A 22869-nucleotide genomic window follows, 5' to 3' on the forward strand; every position below is an offset into this window, starting at 1 on the left:
AACTGTTTTTTGGGATGTATTTAGTATTAGCTCACAGGAGACACGGCACCCCCACGCTCGCTGATTGTGAACAGTAGCTACGTCCCTCCTTCCTTTGTTTTGACAGCAGAAAAACTGACAATCCCAGCAGCAAGCTGGAAATGAAATATGTTTCAGTTTAACCTTCCTTCCTAAATGACTGAAACGTTAAGACTCTTTGGGATTTTCTCACTGTAAAAATATCACTATATTCTTACATACTGCACCTTTAATGACATTTTAGTCATTGTTAGTCTGTCGTAAGGCTTTTAAGAAAAATCACGTTTCGTGTTTGGTTTTATTTTGAAAAACGTGGCAGGAAGCGATGTAGTTTGTCACCTCTAACTTGACGTCATCGAGCGGCGCCGTCGGCAGGAGGGAGCGGCTCCGATCGAGCGACGCCCACAGACAGCAAGAGCGAGAGACGGGTGGATGACGGTAAGTTCTCCGGTTCGTTTCCTCTTTTATTCTCCCGTTTCTGTAGTTTGATTCTCTGCGTGACCGAAGCAGAATAAGAACACCGGTGCGGTGCGGATGGACAGCGCAGCCCGACAGGCAGGCTGAGCCGAACCGAGCAGGGCTGGGTTTGCGGAAGCGACCGGCAGACGGACGGACAGACAGGCAGACAGACAGGGCTCCATTAAAGGATGTTAGACAGCTGGACAGCATCGCGGTCTCGGTAACGGAGCCGTAGAGGCGTGTGTGGGCTCTAGCCTCCGGCTTTATCCGGTCCTCCATGGCAGCGGGGCCTGCTGGGCAGAGCAGCGGGGTAGGGAGCGCTCTGAGGCGGACACAGACCCGCGGAACCCCCGCTGCTCGGCCGGAGGAAAAGAAGGCGGATAAGTTGAAGCAGGCGGAGTTCCGGAGTTTAGAGAACCGGTCTGTCTCTGTCTGTCTGCCCGTTTCTCCGTGTTCCTGAGCGTTATTCACTCCCAGTGCTCGGTCTGATCCCCCAGCTGTTGTACTGTCAGTAACACACACACACACACACACACACACACACACACACACACACACACACACACACACACACACACACACACACACACACACACACACACACACACACACACACACACACACACACACACACACACACACACACACACACGAGACCCCTGAGTCAGGCACAACTAGGTGGGGCCTGTCAATAGTGTGTGTTTTTTGAGCCCATCTCTCCTCTGCCTCCAGTCTGTTGTTACTTGCATGAAAGCAGGTGAGAAGAACCAGAACCAGGAGGAAACACCAACAGCTCTGGGTTCTGAGGCTGTAAACGGCAGCAGATGCCGGTGCAGCCGGGTCTTGTTCTGACTTGTGTGGGTATGTTGGGATCAGGCAGCGAGAGTTTGGAAGCACAGCGTTGTTTGTGTTTTATGGCTTCATCTGCTGCTCTGCTCCTGCTTTTATCTGTTTCAGGACCCAAACACAGAGTCTGAGCGGTGTTCGTCTTCAGACTTTTGTTTATCATCTAAATACCAAATGAACCAAAGGAAAGCCTCAAAGATGTGTTCTAGAGTCTGAAGCACTTTGATGTTTTCTGCTGTAGAAGCATTATTAGTTAAATCTTGGTGAGACTGAGCAGCTCCTCGTTAATGTTTATGTATTTATCAGACGCTTTTGTCCAAAGCGACCTACAAGTTATAATCGGCATATTCATGTCCCTGTAAGATGCCGCGTTACGGACCGGGTAGGATGGGGTCATGTGACTCATCCGCCACATAGAAGAGATGGTCTACTTTGTATTTGCAGGGATTTCTAGTTATCATTTACTTAAATATTCATTCAGTTGTGCTTGTTTTTCAATCAGTCTTAACAAAGAAGTACTTCATACTCAGTTTTGTAGTTTTTTAACAGCAGAAATGAGAAATAATTGCTATGAATAGATCTAGGGAAATAATACTATCAATAAAACTGGCTGTGGAGTAATTATGCTGCCACAGCTCTAGCTAGTGGACAACTAGCTTATTGATGGTTATCGTTATGGAGGTGCACTGGCTCGATGCCATATCGCTCAGCCCAACTCTGTAAAATGTTGTTTAAAACACAAATTTTCATAACTTATGGTCCACCCTGATCCATAAACATCAGAACTGTTCTGACCCCTTTCAAACTTCTTCTCCTTCCTGACAGTGGGATTATCGTTTTCTAATCTCAGAAAGTGTTTGCGGTAGAGATCGGCCGATATATTAATTTTTTTCTATATCAGTCATCGGCCAAAATTATTTTTTAAAGCTGATAATTTTTTTTAATCAGGCATCTGTGTGGCCAACTGCCACCACTACTAGACTGAAGAAAGGACCCGAAGGACCCCAACACACCGTTTTTTTAAAGGTTCTGAGTTTGTTTTATGTTTGAAGTTTAATAAATATTTGTTGTCTTATTTAATTAATATTATTGCACACAGTGAGCGTTCAGTTGTCTTTCACAATCAGTGTGCTGCTAAAGCCTAAATATATGGTAAATGGCCTGTATTTGATACAGCACCTTCTAGAGTCCTGGAACCCCCCAAGGCACTTTACAACACAATCAGTCATTCACCCATTCACACACACATTCACACACTTGTGGTGATGAGCTACGATGTAGCCACAGCTGCCCTGGGGCGCACTGACGGAAGCGAGGCTGCCGAGCACTGGCACCACCGGTCCCTCCGACCACCACCAGCAGGCAACGTGGGTTAAGTGTCTTGCCCAAGGACACAACGACAGTGACAGACTGAGCGGGGTTCGAACCTGCAACCTTCCGATTACGGGGCGAGCACTTAACTCCTGTGCCACAGTTGCCCATGATGTATGTATGTATATATATATATATATATATATATATATATATATATATATATATACACACACCGTAAATCCTCTAATATTAGCCTGTATTTAATTAACTGCCGGGTCTCATATTTTGGCCGGTGTCGGAGTCGGCGGAGGTGAATAATGGCCGGTATCTTATTGTGGCCGGGTGGAATGTGGTAACAAGCAAGTACGGGGGGCGGTTGTGTCATCGTCTCACTTTGGATTTGCCAGTGATAGACCGCGAGGGTAACTTTAACCGTGTGGAGACGAAGAGGAGGCGAAAATTTGATATCAAGTTCAAAGAGAACGTGCTGATTATGCTGCAGAACACTCTGGGGAGCAGTAGCAGGGGTGGTATGAACTAGTCACTAGTCGACTTCACCGCTCTATAGTGACTTGTTATGCCTGTCATCGGCTAGTCGCTGTCACGTGATAATGACCGGCAAGATGCAGTCCACGGAAAAGACAGCAGCCTGCTGTCAGCAGGTGACAAGCTCCTGCACGTCGGGGGGGGCAACGCGCTGTGCCAGAGCGTCGGTACTGACACCCGCCGTAAAACGGACATTTAACCAATTTGTGACGTTTACCCTCTTGCAACTTAATCTTCCCCTCACCCCCATCCTAACCTTAACCAGCGTGCGCATGCAAAGCTCTGATTGTTGACGCGCTCCAGACATCTGCGTCCTGAGCACGGCCACAGTAACATTATCAAATCAGGTGTCGCCACCTCAAAAACTAATTTAACACGCGATCGTTCATGTCGGCTCATTTCCTTTTATGTTTTCTGTCTTTTATTTGTGCCTGATGCGTTTCACTGATGTGGATTGGGGCGCATCACCGGTTTTGTCCTCGGTGACGCACCTAACTGATGCGGCCGGCGCGCACTCCGCTGTTTTTGCGGTCGGTAGATCTTTTAGAACTGCAGTTCAAAGGTAACTCATAAGGTGAATATATATGAACCCAGGTAGCAGTTTCTCTTTAGGATTGAGAGGAGATGCAGGAAGATAATAAACAGGCAGGACAGAAAAATAGTCAAATAAAAACAAGTTAGTTTTTGTACCTGCTGGTTGCAACAAACAGACACCATTGAAGGTAATCAGAAGTGAGGAACAGAAAATGAAATAATTATTTTAATGTTTAGAGCAGCAGCAACTCTGAGAGGCTGCAGGCGCATCAGTGAGTTTGCGGCCGCTGTGCAGGGGGAGGGGGGGGTGGGTGGGGGGTGGGGGGTGGGCTGAAGCAGAAACTACCGTTGTTAATAGAAATGTGTTTAACTTTGAAAATGTGGGCGCAATTTTAATTGTCACAAACTCCAGTGAACCATTAGTTCATTTTGCTCAAATAGAAATTGAGGCCTGCCTCTAATTCTGGTCCTCCTTCCAATAAAGGCCTTGAGCTTGATGAGCTTGAGTCAAATACAGGCCCGGGCCTGTATTACAGGATTACGGTATATATGTGTGTATATATATATATATATATATGTATATATATATACATATATATATACGTACAGTGGGGCAAAAAAGTATTTAGTCAGCCACCGATTGTGCAAGTTCTCCCACTTAAAATGATGACAGAGGTCAGTAATTTACATCATAGGTACACTTCAACTGTGAGAGACAGAATGTAAAAAAAATCCATGAATTCACATGGCAGGATTTTTAAAGAATTTATTTGTAAATCAGGGTGGAAAATAAGTATTTGGTCACTTCAAACAAGGAAAATCTCTGGCTCTCACAGACCTGTAACGTCTTCTTTAAGAAGCTTTTCTGTCCTCCACCCGTTACCTGTATTAATGGCACCTGTTTGAACACATTATCTGTATTAAAGACACCTGTCCACAGCCTCAAACAGTCAGACTCCAAACTCCACTATGGCCAAGACCAAAGAGCTTTCGAAGGACACCAGGAAAAGAATTGTAGACCTGCACCAGACTGGGAAGAGTGAATCTACAATAGGCAAGCAGCTTGGTGTGAAAAAATCAACTGTGGGAGCAATTATCAGAAAATGGAAGACATACAAGACCACAGATAATCTCCCTCGATCTGGGGCTCCACGCAAGATCTCATCCCGTGGGGTCAAAATGATCATGAGAACGGTGAGCAAGAATCCCAGAACCACACGGGGGGACCTGGTGAATGACCTGCAGAGAGCTGGGACCACAGTAACAAAGGTCCCCATCAGTAACACACTACAACGGCAGGGAATCAAATCCTGCAGTGCCAGACGTGTTCCGCTGCTGAAGCCAGTGCATGTCCAGGCCCGTCTGAAGTTTGCCAGAGAGCACATGGATGATACAGCGGAGGATTGGGAGAATGTCATGTGGTCAGATGAAACCAAAGTAGAACTTTTTGGTATAAACTCAACTCGTCGTGTTTGGAGGAAGAAGAATACTGAGTTGCATCCCAAGAACACTATCCCTACTGTGAAGCATGGGGGTGGGAACATCATGCTTTGGGGCTGTTTTTCTGCTAAGGGGACAGGATGACTGATCCGTGTTAAGGACAGAATGAATGGGGCCATGTATCGTGAGATTCTGAGCCAAAACCTCCTTCCATCAGTGAGAGCTTTGAAGATGAAACGTGGCTGGGTCTTCCAACACGACAGTGATCCCAAACACACCGCCCGGGCAACAAAGGAGTGGCTCCGTAAGAAGCATTTGAAAGTCCTGGAGTGGCCTAGCCAGTCTCCAGACCTCAACCCCATAGAAAATCTGTGGAGGGAGTTGAAAGTCCGTGTTGCTCGGCGACAGCCCCAAAACATCACTGCTCTCGAGAAGATCTGCATGGAGGAATGGGCCAAAATACCAGCTACTGTGTGTGCAAACCTGGTAAAGACCTATAGTAATCGTTTGACCTCTGTTATTGCCAACAAAGGTCATGTTACAAAGTATTGAGTTGAATTTTTGTTATTGACCAAATACTTATTTTCCACCCTGATTTACAAATAAATTCTTTAAAAATCCTGCCATGTGAATTCATGGATTTTTTTCACATTCTGTCTCTCACAGTTGAAGTGTACCTATGATGAAAATTACTGACCTCTGTCATCATTTTAAGTGGGAGAACTTGCACAATCGGTGGCTGACTAAATACTTTTTTTGCCCCACTGTACATACATACTATTTTATGTAAATATAATATATATGCATAAAATATATAGTAATATATGTATGTATATATATATATTTTTTATGTATATATGTTATATATATATATATATATAAGATATAGTAATCGGCTTTAAATATCAGCCATCAGCAACAAAATTATTTAAAAATCGGCATCTGCCTTAAAAACCCATGTTGGTCGACCTCTAGTCAGAGGTCTGCGTCTCATCTTGAACCTCCTGGTCAGTCGCGTTTCTGTGATGCTGCATCTTATCAGGTGTGCCTGGATTTGGAGGTTGAGGTGAAATAAAGCTGAAGTTTTCTCTGACCTCAGATCAGCTGCTTCAGAATCAGCGGACTCGCTCAGACTTGTTGCATCAAACTGCTGAGCGAGGACGTTTCTATGGAAGCCCGCTGATGAAACAAGGTACAAGTGTTTGTGTCGGGATGTGAGGCGGGTGAGGCTACCACGCTGAGCCACGGCGGCTGTTTGTTTGTGGAGAAGTTCTGAACAGTCCAGGTCTCAGTGAGAAACTGATCATTTTCTGTGTGTGTGTGTGTGAGTGAGTGTGAGTGTGAGTGTGTGTGTGAGTGTTTGAGTGAGTGTGTGTGAGTGAGACGCTCTAGAGATCTGTTTCATGTCTGGTCGTGCCATATGAGGTATGCGACCATTAAATCATCGCCGTGGTGCAAATGTTCATGTTGTAATTTAGTCCTGGATGAGATTGCAGTCTGGTCTCCAACTCCTCTAACGTTTCTGAGTCTGACACTACCCTGAGCCCAGAAGCGTGATCATCCCAGAGGCAACTTGTCTCCTGACTCCCGGTGATTCAATGACGAGAAACGGAGAACTCTCAAGACACTTTGGAGACTTCCCGGGGAATGTTGTCTCTCGCAGTCAGAACCGCTTTAGAGAGCAGTGTTTCCCCTAGGAATTTTTCCAGCTGGGGAGAATTTATGACACGTCTCTAAATAAAGTAAAATGTTCCAGTGCAGATTGGAGACAACCCATAGAAGCACTGATTAGATCTCATTTCAGAGAAAAAAAGAACAGGTCAGATGCACCTAATGAATAAAATCACTAACAAACTCAGGAATCTTTCTTTGCTTCGCTGTTCTGGTGCTGAGAATATCACTAATGCGGATCAAAGGAGATACACAGATGAATGCACCTCTTATTTATTATTTGGAGACTACATTTACTGCAGCTGGCAGAGGCAGAGATTGTTTCTATTGATACACGGATTTACAGAATCATTTTAAATGTTAATAGGGGAAGACTGCAGGAGGGAGCGGTAAAATACAGGGGGTCCCCAGCAAAAACAAGAAACTACGAGTCTGATGAAACCCGCTGGTTTTCCATCAGGCAGTCACGGGTAGGGATTGGTACCGAATTCGGTACTTTATAAGGTACCGACCGAGCACCGATTCACGTAATTTCAAACGGTGCCTCGTTTCAGTACCCGTCCATCATAACGAAAACTTGCCAAGACAGCTGCGCATGCGCAAGAGCGTTTTGTCGTCGCTTGCTGAGAGCCAGTTGTAAACAGAGCAGCATGGTAGAAAGAACACGCTAAAGCTTGGGTCCACTTCACTAAATGTGATGGGTAACTGGGTGATGATGAAACCAGCGACAACTATCTAAGTGAGACATCCTCATCTTAATCTGCTCCGGTAGGTAAATAAAATTAGCTTGATATGTTAGCTTCCGTTTCGCTAATGGTGCGTTCGCTTTCTCCTCGGAACTCCGAATTTTCAACTAGAACAACATGAACGTGCTCTAAAGTTTGGCTTTATTTTACTAAATGTGACGGGTGAAGACGAAACCAGCGACAACGATCTAAGTGTGAGGCATCGTTTTAATCTGCTCCAGCAGCTAAATAAACTGTTTAAGGTATCGTTAGCTTGATATGTTAGCTTCCATTGCTACCACTGTTATCAGCTAATGGTGCGTTCGCTTTTTCTTCGGAAATTCTAACTTCCCAGTAGGAAAATCAAATGAAAAAGGAGGCAAAAGGAATGAAGATACACAGTAAATTTAGTTCACAGTAAAGATGTTTGCTTCAGTTTAATTATCAGCTTTTAAAACTACAAGGACGATGTTAAAATACAAACAGTTGTATGTTATTTATCGTGATATTTATCAAATATGGTTATATATTGTGAAAAATATATATTTAATTATAAAAGAGAATTAAAATATTAAACACTCAAAAGTATCGAAAATTGGTACCGTTAAGTACCGGTATCGATTCGTAGGTACCGGTAATTAGCACCGGATCGATTCAAATGTCAAAGGTACCCATCCCTACACGGGGCAGCTCCAACGACCCAGTGGCTGTGCTGGGTCAGTTATCGAGCCCAGTCGGGTACCGCCTCGGCCGTGAACGAGCCGAGGCGATGTCGTGCTCTGCTTAAGAAGAAGCGTCCAACGTGTTTTTACGCTTTCTCCGAGACATGTCACGTCGCTAAGTTGTTAGCGCCACGCGCTAACACGTCAATAGAGCAGCGTAGCCTGCTGGAGGTTTTGAGGGTTCAGATGAAACACCCGACCTCTCAGGCTGCTCACACATCGATCTTAAGTTGTCGCTGTTGCGCTCACGCCGTAATACAGTATTAGATGCGGTTAAAGTCAGACATGAAAAAATAAATACATTTTACATGAATAAGTGATGCTTAGCCTAGTGGGGGAGGAGAACTTGGCCTAATAAGCACTGGAGGAAACCCTGTCAAGATCGTCAACACTCGTTTATCTTAATGCTGCTGAAACATGTAAACCTAAAGGCATTATATCCACTGCTACCTTTCTAATTTTAAACTCAGTAACTTGTGCTGTAACTTCACCTTGCCCTGCCTGCTCCTTTCTTCTTGCTGCCGCCGGCTGTGATCACAAGCGACAACATAGTAGTTCCCGCTGCTTCCTCGGGAAACAGCGCAAAAAAATAAAATAAAATAAAACTTGGGATCTTGTAGGTGTGGCGGTAAGATTTCAGCCGTGGCGGCCCGCCACGGCTACGCCTATGTAAGGGAAACCCTGGAGAGTCAGGCCAGATGTTTATCGTCTGAAACCGCTAACAGTTTCATGTCAGGCCACATTTCCACCGGACAGCCGGGCGGAGCCGCTGTGCTCCGATACGGCCACATGTTCGGTTAAACCGGACTCGGTGAGGCGTGAGAAAATTAATATCGTTTTGCTCTCTGTTTCCACACACACACACACACACACACACACACACACACACACACGGTTTTCTTATCACCATGGTAACCTCAGCAGACTCATTAACAGAAACCTAGAGCTGTGTTTGTTTATCCTTGTGAGGACATCTAAACTCTATTTCTTTGGCTAAAATAACTTTTTCACTTAAAATTTTTTAATAAAGGCAGAAATAATCTTTTCTTTTTGTTTTCTCCTACTAATTTAGGGTTGAACGTGTATTTAATTTACACACTTCCAATCAAAGTGAGCAAGGTCTGACCAAGAAGCCTCTGTAGCTTTAAAGGCCTCACTAATTTATGGTGCATTAAAATGAGATCTGTGATTGAGATAAATGATCCTCACCTGTATGTTTAACCCGTCTTATTGTTTATGTACTCTGTCAACTCATTTTCCTTCAAACTAGTCGCTCTGTTGCAGCTCACTGAGGTGTGAAACTGTGCAAATATTCAGATGACAGAAGTTTCTAAACGACAACAGAGCTCAGCTGCAGAATCAGATCTGTTTTATCTGTTTTTAACAAATTCTTCTGAGAGAAAAAACTCAGGTTAGCGGGTCCTCACAGAGATGGGAAATAGGTGAGTTGTCATGGCTGCATAACACACACACACACACGCACGCACACACACACACACAGCATAGCAACAGCAACCAGGAGGGTGCCATCTCTGCCAGCTGTGCAATCACATGACCTCAATGTTTTTATTAGCTGATCCTGATGCATGCTGGGTAATTATAATCTCCCAGTGCGAGGCAGGAAATCACCATCTGTTTGTGTAATAGGTACCCGCTCACTGCAGGTGATGGTGCTGTGTGATTGGCTAAAGTAACTGTGTGTGTTTCACCCAGCAGACAGACAGTCAGGATGCGTGAATACAAACTGGTTGTTTTGGGATCAGGCGGCGTCGGGAAGTCGGCTCTGGTGAGTCCTAAAGCTGCTGCTCAGCTGTTTGTCAAACCATGAATCTGCTCTGATTCTGTCTTTCCTTTAAGTCACTAAAACAACCAACCAGCTACCCGCCACCTAGACTCCATTACTTTCTGTAAAATCACAAGAACACAGAAAAATCTCGTTCAGATAATTTTATTTGTTTAATCTGAATATATTTAAACCTTTGGAGGCGGAGTTAGAATAACATTTGTTGATTTACTAACCGGCTCAGAATGGATCCTTTATCAGCTGAACTCAAAACCACTGAAGCAGGAAAACATTTCATTAGAAAAACAAAGTTAACAACAGTAGACGTGTACTCTCTGCTCCAGTAGAGACACCAGTCCACTGTGGGCACCAGTAGACACCAGTCCTCTGTGTGCACCAGTAGAGACACCAGTCATCTGTGTGCACCAGTAGAGACACCAGTCATCTGTGTGCACCAGTAGAGACACCAGTCATCTGTGTGCACCAGTAGAGACACCGGTCCTCTGTGTGCACCAGTAGAGACACCGGTCCTCTGTGTGCACCAGTAGAGACACCGGTCCTCTGTGTGCACCAGTAGAGACACCGGTCCTCTGTGTGCACCAGTAGAGACACCAGTCATCTGTGTGCACCAGTAGAGACACCGGTCCTCTGTGTGCACCAGTAGAGACACCAGTCCTCTGTGTGCACCAGTAGAGACACCGGTCCTCTGTGTGCACCAGTAGAGACACCGGTCCTCTGTGTGCACCAGTAGAGACACCGGTCCTCTGTGTGCACCAGTAGAGACACCAGTCATCTGTGTGCACCAGTAGAGACACCAGTCATCTGTGTGCACCAGTAGAGACACCGGTCCTCTGTGTGCACCAGTAGAGACACCAGTCATCTGTGTGCACCAGTAGAGACACCGGTCCTCTGTGTGCACCAGTAGAGACACCAGTCCTCTGTGTGCACCAGTAGAGACACCGGTCCTCTGTGTGCACCAGTAGAGACACCAGTCCTCTGTGTGCACCAGTAGAGACACCGGTCCTCCGTGTGCTCCAGTAGAGACACCAGTCCTCCGTGTGCTCCAGTAGAGACACCGGTCCTCCGTGTGCTCCAGTAGAGACACCGGTCCTCAGTGTGCACCAGTAGAGACACCGGTCCTCCGTGTGCTCCAGTAGAGACACCAGTCCTCCGTGTGCACCAGTAGAGACACGGCTCCTCTGTGTGCTACGTATGCACCAGTAGAGACACTGGTCCTCCGTGTGCACCAGTAGAGACACCGGTCCTCTGTGTGCACCAGTACAGACACCGGTCCTCTGTGTGCACCAGTAGAGACACCGGTCCTCTGTGTGCACCAGTAGAGACACCAGTCCTCTGTGTGCACCAGTAGAGACACCGGTCCTCCGTGTGCTCCAGTAGAGACACCGGTCCTCAGTGTGCACCAGTAGAGACACCGGTCCTCCGTGTGCTCCAGTAGAGACACCGGTCCTCCGTGTGCTCCAGTAGAGACACGGCTCCTCTGTGTGCTACGTATGCTCCAGTAGAGACACTGGTCCTCCGTGTGCACTAGTACAGACACCGGTCCTCTGTGTGCACCAGTAGAGACACCGGTCCTCTGTGTGCACCAGTAGAGACACCGGTCCTCTGTGTGCACCAGTAGAGACACCGGTCCTCCGTGTGCTCCAGTAGAGACACCGGTCCTCCGTGTGCTCCAGTAGAGACACCGGTCCTCCGTGTGCTCCAGTAGAGACACCGGTCCTCCGTGTGCTCCAGTAGAGACACCGGTCCTCCGTGTGCTCCAGTAGAGACACGGCTCCTCTGTGTGCTACGTATGCACCAGTAGAGACACCGGTCCTCCGTGTGCACCAGTAGAGACACCAGTCCTCTGTGTGCACCAGTAGAGACACCAGTCCTCTGTGTGCTCCAGTAGAGACACCGGTCCTCAGTGTGCACCAGTAGAGACACCGGTCCTCCGTGTGCTCCAGTAGAGACACCGGTCCTCCGTGTGCTCCAGTAGAGACACGGCTCCTCTGTGTGCTACGTATGCACCAGTAGAGACACCGGTCCTCCGTGTGCACCAGTAGAGACACCGGTCCTCCGTGTGCTCCAGTAGAGACACCAGTCCTCTGCTGTTGTAGGACAAGCTCCAATTCCAGAGTGGAGCAGATTATTTCTGAGGACATTTTCTCTCCGTTGCTTAGCAACTGTTTTGCGAGAACGTTTCAAACGTAACGAGGAGCTGATGTTTAGCTGAGTTTTAGTTTGCTGTTACTTTAAGAGTGGGTCAGACAGCAAGTCCAGACGGGGACACAGACACAAAGGACTGCTTTAGTCCTGCGAGATAATGGAGACGTGTCAGTGTGTCGCATTATTTCCATCCCGATGACCTCCAATGGAAGCAGAACAGAGCTCCATTAACACCAGTGGCCTACTTCTGCTCATCCCGTTTGTTCTAGACCGTCCAGTTTGTTCAGGGGATCTTTGTGGAGAAATACGACCCGACGATAGAGGACTCCTACAGGAAGGTAAGACCTCTTCTTCTGCTGCATGTCCAGATGGACGCCACAGAAAAACACTTTTCAGTGTGCTGGAGGAAGTTTTAATGACCAGATTCTGTTTTAATATCATCTGATTGGTTCTAAACGATGACGTTAATTTTCTCCTTCAGCAAGTGGAGGTGGATGGACAACAGTGCATGCTGGAGATCCTGGACACAGCTGGAACAGTAAGATCTGATGACACTGCAGGCGTGTGCTTCATGTGTGGCGTGTTTGTGCGTTTCCACGACAACATGTGTGTGTGTGTGTGACTGTAGGAACAGTTCACAGCGATGAGAGACCTGTACATGAAGAACGGCCAGGGCTTCGCTCTGGTGTACTCCATCACAGCTCAGTCCACCTTCAACGACCTGCAGGACCTGAGGGAGCAGATCCTCAGAGTGAAGGACACCGAGGACGTAAGCTGCACAGCAACACACCTGACCTCATAGGAAGGGGCTTCGTTAAACTCCGAAGGGAAGAAGTTTGTTCACGAGCCACAAAACGAGTTCACCTCCCTTCAGATTTATTCTCATGGGATTATTTGGTCTTCACCAGCAGAAGTCTGGGACGTGATGTGGGTTTAGCCTAACCAAAACATTTTTACCTCAGTGTTTTAGTTCTTTTCCATATAAATCATATAAACTGTCTGAGCAGCTTTACTGCCCCCTGCTGGTTGGATGTTTACCATCACTTTTCATTTTCTGTCAAACTTTGTCTAAAAATCTGACATTTTAAAAGTAAAAACATGTTTTAATTCTTCAGTAAAAAAGGAATTGATAACCAAAGTTTCATATTCAGATTATGAAAAGAACAAATCCGATCATTTAAACACAAATGCTTTGAACTTGTTCACTGCCAGTTTGTTAAAGAGTCAGAGAACAATGCCTATGATGCTGTAAACACCAAAACAACCAAAGCAAAGAGGAGGCACGCTTCTTACATCAGGAAGAACCGGCGTGTTTCCTGTCTCTTCTGTTCTTTCACCATCCGTAGTGGAAGTGTGAGCTGCAGCAGCTTTCCCGGTTAGCGCCTTGCTTTAGGCGCAGCGGCGTCCCAAAACCATCCCTTAATACGTGGATCGTCTGCTTCATGATCACATAACGTGTGACACACATGGATGGAAGTCAAGTTTAGAGCTGTGATGTTTACTCTCAAGGTGCACAGGCTCGTTCCCAGACCCGCCCCATTAAAAACACAGTTCATGACTTTATCAATGGCAGTGAATGAGTTTATGAATGAATTCTTACAATTGAGCACAAAAGTAAGTAAAATAATAGTAACTCGAATGATTTTGCAACCAGCAGGATGCTTCATGGCTGACGGTATGTTGATGGTGGCCGTGTGACCTTTAACATGACCCAAACACTGATGATGATGACTCTGCAGGTTCCCATGATCCTCGTTGGAAACAAGTGTGACTTGGAGGTGGAGCGAGTGGTGGCCAAAGAGTCGGGCGTCGGACTCGCCCGTCAGTGGAACTCCTGCGCCTTTCTGGAGACGTCAGCAAAGAGCAAGATAAACGTCAACGAGGTGAGCAGACCGACGCTTTAACGGCTCGTCTTCAGCTTCAGGGAACCCAAAGTTCATCCGTCTCCTCTCTGCAGATCTTCTACGATCTGGTCCGTCAGATCAACAGGAAAACACCTGCTCCAGGAAAAGCTCGCCCAAAGCCCTCCTGTCAGCTTCTCTAATGACAGGTGAGTCTCTCACTCACACACACACGCACACACACACACACACACACGCGCACGCACACACACACACACACACGCACGCACGCACGCACGCACGCACGCACGCACGCACACACACACACACACACACACACACACACACACACACACACACACACACACACACACACACACACACACACACACACACACACAGTGTGGTCACACACTCCCCTTTTTCACCTCTACAGATTCATCTTGACCAACAAACCAATGACAGGACATCTTCCAGCTGGCCACGCCCCTTTAACACGACCACATCATCAACATCGGTTGCCTTTAATCCTGAGTTACCATGGCGACCTGTTTCCCATCCCCCTCCTGTAGGCTGTTGCCTGGGAAACATAAAAGCCACACCTCTGCAGCAGGAGGGGCGGTGATGATGGAGGTTCTGCAGTTGCAGGAAAACGGGGGCCTGTCCAAACAGATTAAAACTTCAGCTCCCATCATGCTCTCTGCTGGGGGAGGGGCCTCCTGCTTTTCAGTTTAAACATCTCTTTTTCTGTTTCTTTTCCTTGTTTTCTAGCAGCCTGAAGCCGGTCGCGTGCAGTCTGACCATCAGCCATGTTTGTGCTGCGGTTGCTATGGTGATGACCCAGCCAACATGGCTGCCTGTGTACAGCTCTGGTTGACCTCGTGGATCCTTATTATTATTACAGTGCTTATTATTAGAAATCTTTGTGAAAAGTCATAAAATCTGTTAGTATTTGGAGGGCGGGGCTTGTGGACGCAGCAGGTCATGACAGCAGCTCACTGTGTTGCTAGAATCCACTCGAGTGAAAGCGTCGCGGCCAGTGGTCAGGTTGTAACCGGTTAGGACAAACGTCGCTGATATCAGAGCAAAGCAGTGCCAGATAAACTCGGTTCAGCCGGACGCTTTTTAAACTGATTTCTAGAAGTTCTTTATGATTTAACATTAAAGCTAAAGGTTTTTATTGGTCTTTTTATTGTATCTTTGACTGATTTGATTGATTTTCCTACTAATTGGGCTGTTTTTGGACTACGTCCTGAAGTGCAGGAGTAAAGTAGTAACTATGACCCCCTGGTCATGACGTGTGGCCATAAACTCGGCTGTTCTTGGATTTTAGTTTTGGTTTTGAGTCCCAAGTAAGAAGTTGTAGCTGCAGGCCCGCAGGTCCCGGAAGCTCATGAAACATGTGGAGGGAGCAGGAGATGCTAACGATGCCATCATGTCCATTCAGGAATTTGATCTTTGTTCTTCAGCAAAATTTTATACATCTAAATTTACAACCGAAATAAAACAGATCCCTTAAGCATCACTCATATAGTCAGAGGTATAGTAAGTGATCCTAAAGAACACTCACTGGTTATTTCCCACCTAGCTTCCGTGGCTAACGTTAGCACTGGGACCAACGGGAAGTTAGGAATGCTCATTTCTGAAGAACAGAATGGATTCGTGTTGCTGTAAAGTTTGCATTGCTCTTTGGAACGTTTACGGATGCTGACGGTCCGCTCCGGACCCGAACCACCGAGTCGAGCAGCACAGTGAGCTCCATCCGGACCTGATGCTTTGGGTCGTCTTGTTGCCTTTTGACAGCAAACTCACACTGGTCCAGTACCGGGCCAGGTTCTGAGTGAGTACCAGTGTTGCTTCTGCATTATTAGCCATACTCACTTATTTAGTTTTTATTTTGAACTCATCTGAGAGGAACGCATCGGTCGGACCGCGGTTGCTTCCCTTAGTTCTGTCTCAGTAATGTTTTTATTCAGGGATAAAACCACCTAAAGGCTTGGATGCCACTACTCAGCTGTAACCTGATTAAAATGGAACGATGGAAGCGTGAGGAGAGGAATCGGATTGGGCCCACTTACTGCAGGTACCGACCCCACCTGTAGAATCTGCGTTAGAAGCCAAGTCCTCTCACCGTCGTGCTCCAGCTGAGGTCGAAGCCTGCAACGCAGCAGCTTGAAATGTGATGAGTAGCAGAGACGTTGGACCTGGAACCGCTGTGAATGGTGTTGTACTATCAGGAGTACAGCAGTACGTCGTAGTACTGCTGTCGGTACGTGGAGTCATGTAGCATGTTGGTGTTTCTGTCAGTACTCGGTCTGACCTCCAGGAGGTGCTGTGACCGTCTGCATGCCCAGCAGAAGCTCCCAGATCAGACGCCTGTTTGTAGCCAGGGTGAGGTGAGGTGGAAGTTTAATCCAGGTGCGGCGTTAATTTTCTTTAGTTTCTGTGAGTCAACACGCCACTGCACCCCCGCAGACCTGCTGACGTTTGCTTCAGAGAATATTTTTCGTTTTTGCCACAAGGGGGCAGCCACACACTCAAATGACCTCTAACGTTTTACAAACACTTAGAAAATGTTTCTAGTTTCTTTTTCCCATTCCTCATTTAAAACCAGATAAAGCATTTAGTTCCTCTGTGGATTCTCACAGTGACACGTTCACGTGTTCAGCTGAACACAGGAAGGAAGGAAAACGCAAGCAGCCAGCTTCATTTATCCTGTAACTCGATATTCCCGATATTCCTGAATGAAGGACCGACACGTCCTTGGCTTATGACTGATTCCTGCGTTTAAATGCCCATTTACCGGTTAGTGACTTCATTACTAGTTGTCCGCGTTTATTTACAGCTGATGAATGTTGAAATGTTATGTGGAGTGTTGGTGCGAGCCTTTTGACTGGAGCTATGGCTGCATCCAGACCGTTCTGGCCTTCACGCAGCAGGCTGCAGAAGCATTCGTCCTTTCGTGTGACGTGTGTTGATTATTCGCAGCTTGGGCTGACGTAAGATCCTGGATGTTTGGCCGATCTGGGATCGGTTAGTTTTGAGGAACACCAAGGCCTTAACAGCAACGGTTGTACTAACAATTAACATTTTCAGACTTTGCATTTATAAACTCTTTGTAAAAAAAATGGACTAAGACCTTGTAATGTGGTTATGAGCAGATACGTTTAATGCTTTCAAAGATTGTTGTGCAATAATAAACTCTCGATGTCCTTTTATCTGCTTAAAACTACAGTATAATGTGGTTCACACCTTATTTGCATGGTTAGCGACTGATTCCATACAGCGAACACATCCTGAACCAGACGCTGTAGCTGGTTCCAGGAACGGGTCCATCTAAGTGATGATTGCAGCTGCAGCCAAATGCAAACAGAAGGAAACCGTTTCTGCATCACTGAATAAATCTGCTTCTGTGACTCTGTGTGGCATGGTGACAGTGAAATGTAAAATAAATCAGTTCAGCCAGCGACGAATCTGATTCAATCCAAGTGGCTCGGCTGACAGCAGACTTAGCAGTATGGTGTTCTGAACTGGTTTCTTCCTTCACAGGAACCCACAGCAGCAGGGGGGGGGGGGGGGGAGAGCCAAATGTAAAGTGAAATCTAAGAAGCCTTAAATGAATAAAACTGGTGCAATTTTGTAACGGAAAACTTGCATTTGAGTCTTTCTAGAACATTTCTTTTAGCTGCTTGTTTTACTCTGTGCTTCTTTCGTGCCAAAATCGAGGCAGCATGGAGGGAAGTGAGCCAGCTGTCAGAGCTCCAGAGAGGCACAACGAGAAAACCAGGACCCGAGAGCTACAGCCGGGAACCCACACTGAAGCACTGGAAACTGCCAGACAAAGGCCGCAAGCCTTGACCAGCAGTGTTGGGAGTAATGCGGTACAAAAGTAATTAATTACTGTAATGCATTGCTTTTTGCTGTAATGTGGTAATGTAAGGCATTACAGGGAAAGAAAATGGTAATATTTACTCGGTACAATTGTCAGTAATGCGGTTATTACAATGCATTTTTAAACCCAGAATCAAGATGTGTTCCTTAAAAATTCAAATAGCGGGAAACCCGAAGAAAGATCCAGTATCTGCATATATGACGTCATTTATGGACTCAGCTTTGCGGGCAGAGAGGACGCAGCGGCAACGGCTCAAATACTCCTGCTGCTCCTGTACGCGGCCACTGCAACATTCACAAAATCGCTCCACTAAAACAAAATAATTCACTTGCGATCGTTCATATCAGCGCATATTCTCTGGTATTTTGTGCTTTTCTGACGTATTTTGCCTCAGCTGAGTTCATAATCTGTGCCCCGGTGATTTCAACTCATTACTGCTGGAGCGCCGCGCATGTGAAGATCCCTTTGGCTGATCGTTAGAAAGCAGGAAGTCTAGGAAACAGTTTTTTTCTGGAAGACGGAGAAAACATGCAGCATGCAGGAAGGTTAGAGAGAGAAAGGGCCGGAAATTATTCAAATAAAATCAAGAAAACAAAACAAAGTGCTTGAAAAGAAAAAAAGTAGGTAGATTTATCCCCAATACTCATTTTTACCAGTGAAAAGCAATAATATACAAGCATTTAATATTTATACATGTGATAGAATCAGATCACCCCAGAAGTCAGTCCCACATCCAGGGCCGTATCAAGGCATTTGGGGACCAAGGCAAATATAGGCTTGGAGCCCCCACCACCTCACTCCCTGCTCAGATGGCCCTATAAGATGGCAGCGTGTTGAGAGTACAGATTGTTGTTGCTTTTATTTAATAAACAATCATTTTAAAGCACTGTTATTATATCTGACTGTGTTTAACAGCAATCCTAGCTCAGACACCACATCACCTTCCACATATATGTCATGAGCTCACTGAGCGTCACATGACCAGATTCATATTGAAGTTGTATTGGTAAAAGTAACTTAAAGTAATGCAAAAGTAGTGTAATGCCTTACATTTTTAAATCAGTAATATTGTAATGTAATGAATTACTTTAAAATGAGGGTAACAAGTAATTAATAATGCATTAGTTTTGAAGTAACTTGCCCAACACTGTTGACCCGCCGCCTAAAGAGATACACGAGAGAAAGTGAAGCCAGACAAATAAAGCGGCTCTTCTTGACCCAATACTCTCAGTGGCAGAGTACTAACGGCAGAGTAGACCCACCAAGGCTGGAGTAGGGCATTTGGGAGAAGGAGGTATCACACAACAGAAATGCAAAGTGGCTATAGCTTCTCTGAGAGAAGACCACATCAGCCTCCCTGAGCAGAACCCAGTATCCATCAAAGTGTCGGACATCCCAAAAAGAGTCTAACATAAAAACTGGACAGCACCAGGACCTGACATGATCCACACCTACTGGCTTAAGAAGCTCACTGCACTCCATAAACGCCTGGCAGCACAAATGAACCAGCTGCTAAGGGATGGGACTCGCCCTCAATGGCTAACGGAAGGGCCAAAAATCCTGATCACGTAGGACCGTTCCACGGGTACAATCCCATCAGCCAATAACCTGTCTCTCCACAACATGGAAGCTCCTGTCTGGCATCATAGTGACGAAGACAAGTGGGCACATGGATCAATACATGAGCACAGAACAGAAGAAGGGCATCGGCAGAGACGCCAAAGGAGCCAAACGCCAGCTGCAGATAGACCGAAGAGTCGCCCAGGACCGCAAAGCCCGACACACCAACCTGTGTACGGCCTGGATTGATTACAACAAAGCCGGTGACTCGATGCTGCACTCATGGATCATTGAATGCTTGGAGCTGTACAACATCAACAGGACTCTGAGGGCCTTCACTGCAAACTCAGTGAGGCTGTGGAAATCCACCCTTGAGACCAGTTTGCACAAATCTCCATCAAATGTGGCATTCACCAAGGAGACGCCCTGTCCCCACTGACCCCCCTCAACAAGACTGGCAGTGGGTACAGACTCAAGCTGTACGCCAAGAGCGAGACGTCCACTCACTGGTCCACACCACCAGGATCTACAGCACTGATATCAGAATGTCTTTCAGACTGGAGAAGTGTGGTCGGATGGTGACGAAGAAAGGGTAGGTAGTCCACACAGAAGGGGGCTCACTCCCAGCAGGAACAGCAGCAGACATTGAGGACAGCTACATGTAAAACACATAAAACTATCTTTTCTATAGCGCCTCAAGAAAAAAATCACGAGGCGCTTCACTAAAACAAAAAAAAATTAAAGTATAAAAAAGATAAAAAAAAATACGATTAAAAATGTTTAAAATGAGAAATAAATAAAAATTGTGATTAAAAAATGTAAGGAAAGGGAGAAATGAATATGAAAAAAGAAATCAGTGGATCTTGGCAAAGGCGGAATAAGAGCAGAACAAGGAGAGGGTGGTGAAGGTCCCACCAAAGCCAGAACAGGTGAGTTTAAAGGAGACCACTGAGTCCACTGGTCTCAGGCTCAGGGGGAGAGAGGTCCAGAGTCTGGGGGCCACAGCAGCAGATGATCTGTCACCTTTGACCTTTAGCCTGGTGCTGCACAACCAGTAGGCTTTGGTCACTGGACCTCAGGGACCTGCTGGGGGTGTAGGGACTAAGAAGATCACCAATGTAAGATGGTGCTTGTCCATGTAAGGCCCTATAGACCAGAACCAGGATCTTGAAATGAACCCTGAAGTTGACTGGCAGCCAGTGAAGCTGGAGGAGAAGCGGGGTGATGTGGGTGTGTTTGGAGGACTTGGTCAGAAGCCGAGCACAGGCGTTCTGAACCACCTGTAGACGGTTCAGGGAGGTTCTGCTCAGACACGTGAAAAGAGAGTTACAGGAGTCTAAGCGTGAGGAGATGAAGGTGTGGAGAACTGTCTCAAGTTCAGAGCGGGACAGAATGGGACTCAGCTTAGCAACGTTCCTGAGATGGAAGAAGGAAGAGCCAACAAGAGAACTGACATGAGAATCCAGGGTGAGAGCTGGGTCAAAGGTCACACCAAGATTCCTGACAGAAGTTTTGGTGTGAGAAGCAAGCTGACCAAGAGAGTCTCTGAGTTTGGGAACCAGCTTGTCTGGGGCACAGATGAGGATCTCAGTCTTATCTTCATTCAGCTGAAGAAAGCTCCCACCATCCAGGTTTTGATAGAGTCTAAGCAGGAGTTGGGGTCTGGGGCGGTGGGTTGCTTTGCTCAGCGATAGATGAAGGTGCCTGCTCATCATCACCCCAGCAGAACAGGGCTAAATCTGGTCCTGGGATGGCTGTGCAGCAGTACCGGGACCAGAGTGAATAGGGTGTGTAAGGGGAGTGTGAGTGGGTGTCTAGTGTTCCTTTTTGTAAGTCTAATGGGCCATTCCCATCTGTACCGGGTCGGCCCGGGCCGGGTAGCCCCAGTCGGCCCCAGCCTGGCCCGGTTGATTCCACACATCCTTGTCTTAGGCCCATGTGGGCTGATTCTACCCACCAATCAGAGGCTTGCTCTAATGGAAGGTGTGAATTTGCTGTCAGCAGTGGGTGTGTTGGCCCTGGTCGGCCTGAAGCAGACACCCTCGAGAAGAGGGCTGAGAATGAGCCTTGGTTGGCCCGGAAAAATACCAGGCCACCCAGATATGTAAACAACCTATGCTACCTGGCCCGGGCCGACCCGGTAAAGATGGGAATGGCCCATTAGGTTGTATGTGTGTGTGTGAGCATGAGGGAGTGTGTGACTGTGTATAGGAGGTGTATGAACTAGTCGACTTCACGGCTCTGTAGTGACTTTTTATGCCTGTCATCGACTAGTCGCTGTCACGTGATAATGACCGACAAGATGCAGTCCTCGGAAAAGACAGCAGGTGACGAGCCCCTGCGCATCGGGAGGCGGAGGCTGCAGGTGCATCAGCTAGTTTGCGGCCGCTGCGCGGGAGGAGGGGGGAGAGGGCTGAAGCAGAAACTACCGTTGTTAAAAGAAATGTGTTTAACTTAGAAAATGTGGGCGCGGTGCCGCTTCAGGTGTGTGACGTCACCAACGACTAGTCGAAGTTGACTCGATTTTCATTACTTGACTGTGGACCACAGCAGTTGAACAAAATGGAAAATAGACTTTTCCTTATGATGACACTGATATTTGAGTTTTGCTTTTGATTGCACAGTTTAATCCTGCTTTTGATTTTGCATCCCCCCCCCCCCAATGACATTTGCACAACATTTTGAGTTGTTGGTTATTGTAATATGCTCAGGTTACTTATCTTTGAAGCTTACATTTATTCTTCAGGCTGTTGACTCCCCCCATGCCTGCACACCTCTCACCCAAACCCAAGTCCACCCGCCCACGAGCGCTGCCAAATGATGTCCTCGTTGACCTACGATCTCTGTCACATCAGCTGCAACGCGCCACCAAGGCTCACGCCGTGCAGCGATCGTTTCGGCGTGAGCTCTAATTTCTTGGTGAGCCGCATCAATTCTGGCAAGAAGTCTAACCAAAGCAGAAGAGGCGGGCCGGTTAATTTAACAAACTAAAAGAAGAAATTGAAAATTAAACACTGTGATTGATAAATGTGATCATTTTATCTAAACAGAGATAAAAACGAACACACACACACACACACACACACACACACACACACACACACACCCCGGGTTCCATCTAGTTACATTTTTGTGTTAGGTGATGAAAAAATGTTTTTATATCACAAACAACGCAATTTGATACCTGCACGTGGAAAAATAAAAACGTGAACGCGCTTGCGCGCGACGATGAGCTGCCATGGCAACGGTGGCAGTTTAGTTTCCCAGACGCTTCCTGCCGGTTAGCTGATAGCAAACACGTTTTCTTGGTTAAACCCCAAAATAAAACACTAGTTGGGTGCTTTAGGAGACG

At 46.6% G+C, this 22869-nt stretch overlaps 2 protein-coding genes across 5 annotated transcripts in view; both read left to right on the forward strand.

Annotated features, from left to right (window-relative positions):
* Positions 1–349: 349 nt before the first annotated feature.
* LOC107387503 (ras-related protein Rap-1b) lies at positions 350–17300 on the forward strand. Of its 3 annotated transcripts, none has more exons than XM_015962510.3 (8): positions 350–456; positions 9992–10061; positions 12494–12562; positions 12706–12762; positions 12853–12993; positions 13964–14107; positions 14182–14274; positions 14502–17300. In XM_015962510.3, exons 2-7 carry the CDS (start codon positions 10005–10007, stop codon positions 14266–14268), a joined length of 555 nt encoding a protein of 184 aa, XP_015817996.1. In that variant the 5' UTR covers positions 350–456; positions 9992–10004; the 3' UTR covers positions 14269–14274; positions 14502–17300. The 3 variants fall into 3 exon arrangements, with proteins under 3 accessions (XP_015817996.1, XP_015818005.1, XP_015818015.1); XM_015962519.3 differs by having other exon boundaries at positions 356–456; positions 9989–10061; XM_015962529.3 differs by having other exon boundaries at positions 447–468.
* A 4865-nt stretch (positions 17301–22165) lies between these two features.
* mdm1 (Mdm1 nuclear protein) overlaps positions 22166–22869 on the forward strand; it is a 46385-nt gene continuing 45681 nt past the window's right edge. For both annotated transcript variants that reach the window (XM_015962497.3, XM_070542845.1), the window contains exon 1: positions 22166–22869. This exon is cut by the window's right edge and continues 93 nt beyond it. The gene's annotated coding sequence lies outside the window, so the exon portion shown is untranslated.

This window comes from Nothobranchius furzeri, chromosome 1 (genome assembly GCF_043380555.1).
Source record: "Nothobranchius furzeri strain GRZ-AD chromosome 1, NfurGRZ-RIMD1, whole genome shotgun sequence".
NCBI lineage: Eukaryota > Metazoa > Chordata > Actinopteri > Cyprinodontiformes > Nothobranchiidae > Nothobranchius > Nothobranchius furzeri.